The following is a 2,732-nucleotide window of genomic DNA, read 5'->3' as shown; positions in this document are numbered from 1 at the left end:
TTTGTTTGTCGGTCACTGCATCGACCACAGAAGGCCTATATGTGATGCGATTACACTTTTGGACTGCCCATTTTCTTATCATGCCTTCGGAAATTCTCGGGGTTAAACAAACACCATTTAATATCGTCAATTAGGCACCACAGTTTCGAATGGTTGGCACGTGACAGTTTACTTGGTCAAAGATAACCATCCAAGTGTAATGCATATTTTGATGGCCTTAGTATCTCATACTCGCTCCTGGGTCGGATTTGAACCTTTCTTCCTTGGGTGATCCACGCTTCCTTTTGCCACCCCCGAATAACCATTGACAACGAAGAGGTCAGTGAATGCTACAGGGAGTAATCCTAGTTCCTTTTTCATTTGTGGAGTCGGACAGGTGGAGTGCTGACAAGTCTGGCTAGCCTAAGTGCATGACGGACACTGCAAATTGTCCCAAGCTTGGTTGCAGAACTTTCACTCAAATCCATATTCCAAGGAATGACACCTGAGTGTGAGGGTGACCTGATTGTGGAACAATTGAAAGACCTCATGTCGCTCCTCCTATCCCATTATTTGTTCCTTCAATCCACTCGATATCTGTGCTCAGAAAATTTTTAGAATAAGGTCACTTTCCTATATAATAATTATTGCTTCAAATGGATGAGTAAACCCCATCCATCTACACACTTCCATCATTTTTGACGGGTGAAAGAAGTATCATACACCTGGTCTGGGTTTTCGTACTTTGCCTATGGGTTAGCTGAGAATATGCGGTCATTATATTTGCTACCAACCATACAACTATTAAAATTTTTTTATTAAAATTATTAAAAACAACTATTAGTTGCTAGAAGCATTAAGTTTAGGCCTAACACTACTCTAAACGTTGACTCCCTGCACACAAATTCTTTCTTTTGTTCAGATAGTCTGTTTCATATGGCACTTTTATCCAATTTGAATCACACTACCCTATTCCACAACCATCCACTCCACCATGAGGCAACTAACCATTATTGGGTAGTCTCACCAAACCCTGCTTATCTACTAGACATCTGCATCACTATGATAGTAAGGACAGATTGTGCAATATTGAGTGTTAAGGAAGAAAAGTGATTAGGGTATCCTCTAACGGCTACTTAATTGAGGTATCAGTAGGGAAAGAGTCTAAAGCATCTGTAAAGAACAAACTGAAAAGAAAGCAGACGTGCAGAGAAAAAATATCGTAAAGGAGAACCACATGGACAATAAAAAACTTCAGGGAATATAAGGTGGAAGGATTGTGAAAAAAGACAAAGAATGTAAGAAAAAAAAGAGTAAGAAAAAGTTAAAAAGGAATAAAAATATTTAAAAAATCATCAAAGGAGAAAAAAATGGGAAATGAAAAAAAAAATAAAATACGCAAAATAAATCCCAAAAATTGCAAAAGCAATTCAAAGAATAAGAAAAAAAAGGGCAGTTAGGCTCTAACAAAAGTAATAAAAAAAGGCATATCAAAAAACTAGTTAAAATAAGAATAGAGAAAAGCTAAAATATAAAAAATCACGCATTCCATTCCAGTTTATGACTAAGAACATCTCGTCTCACGCATTCCTCTTCCCAACACACGCGCAGCACTGCCCTCACTAATGAAGACATTCTCCTCTCACTGAGCTGCTCGTCACTAAGCACTAAGCGACTACGAAGGCAACGACACCCAAAGTGGCCATTCTCTGAATAACGATACTAAAACAGCCAAGAGTAGGAGAATCAAAGATGTTGTCTAGGTCGGAGAGGAAAATGTGTGATAAGGGAGTGGAGATGCCAACCACGGTGTTGGCAACTGCAATGAAAGTCGCTTTTTATATAGACAGAAGTTAACGCCTTACGAAAATTTGCGAGCACAAAGGTCACTAGTATTTGTTGAACTGATTTGCCCAAACGCAAACAACCACCTTTTAAGGCTAAATGAATGCCTACTCTAAGACCAAAATTAATCTCTGAGCTTTAAAAAATTGATTATAAGTACACCGTACAGCATGTTGGCACAAAGACTGCCAAAATAGTGCCATTTTTGGCGAATACAAAGAATGGTTTTGATCAGTAATCCAAATATTTCCACTAGATTTAGCGCAAATAACGACACGTGTTTAGTTATTCAACAATAAAGCAAGTAAGTACTTAGCAGTGGAGTTGAGCAGCAATTTATATACAGTGAACAAATTTCAACTAAAAAATACTGACAGGGAGAAACGATCAAGGTACTAGCATTAGGCATATTTAGACAAGTACCTTATAGCAAAGGTAGATTCTGGTCGCTTTCATCTTGAAATGCGGGAAAATCGTCAGAAACTCGTAAATTCTGAACATGGTGGGGTCTAAATGGTAGATGTGGAGCGAGACTCCTCGGTCTCCGCTTCCCGATTCCTAGCGTTCCTAGACAAGCCCGATTGGTTTACTTTGGACATCTTTATTAAAGACGACAAGATGTATAGGGAAAATACAATGTTCAAGAAGGAGGGGAGCCGCAGTCACTAGGGAAGGGAGAGGGCGATCCAGTTACCAGGTTCGAATTTCCTGCTTGCCGACTCCCTGAAAGGCACATTAAAACAACATAAGTATTACATAGCCCCCTCGTCCTTTTAGCGCCGTCCCCGGTGCTACCACTTATGAGCTCCCATTGAGGTTCCTAACCGGCGGTCTCCTGCCTTCGGTTAGGACGTAAACCTCATCTTCGTAACCAACCGGAGGTGGCCCCTTATATGGTCTCATCTTGT

The 2,732-nt window shown here is 39.9% G+C and overlaps 1 protein-coding gene across 1 annotated transcript in view; it reads right to left on the bottom strand. All coding sequences in view use genetic code 11, as the record gives it.

Annotated features, from left to right (window-relative positions):
• Window positions 1-1,469: 1,469 nt before the first annotated feature.
• EGR_04118 (hypothetical protein) overlaps window positions 1,470-2,732 on the bottom strand; it is a gene marked incomplete at both ends in the record, with an annotated part of 4,419 nt that continues 3,156 nt past the window's right edge. The window contains 2 exons of the mRNA XM_024493367.1: window positions 1,470-1,477; window positions 1,845-1,955. Of these exons, the coding sequence (XP_024352281.1) occupies window positions 1,470-1,477; window positions 1,845-1,955 (119 nt within the window). The remainder of the gene's footprint in view (window positions 1,478-1,844; window positions 1,956-2,732) is intronic.

The sequence above is a fragment of the Echinococcus granulosus genome (genome assembly GCF_000524195.1).
Source record: "Echinococcus granulosus chromosome Unknown EG_S00024, whole genome shotgun sequence".
Classification (NCBI taxonomy): domain Eukaryota; kingdom Metazoa; phylum Platyhelminthes; class Cestoda; order Cyclophyllidea; family Taeniidae; genus Echinococcus; species Echinococcus granulosus.
The sequence above is the reverse complement of the archived record's forward strand: the minus strand, read 5'-3'. Positions and strand labels throughout refer to the sequence as shown.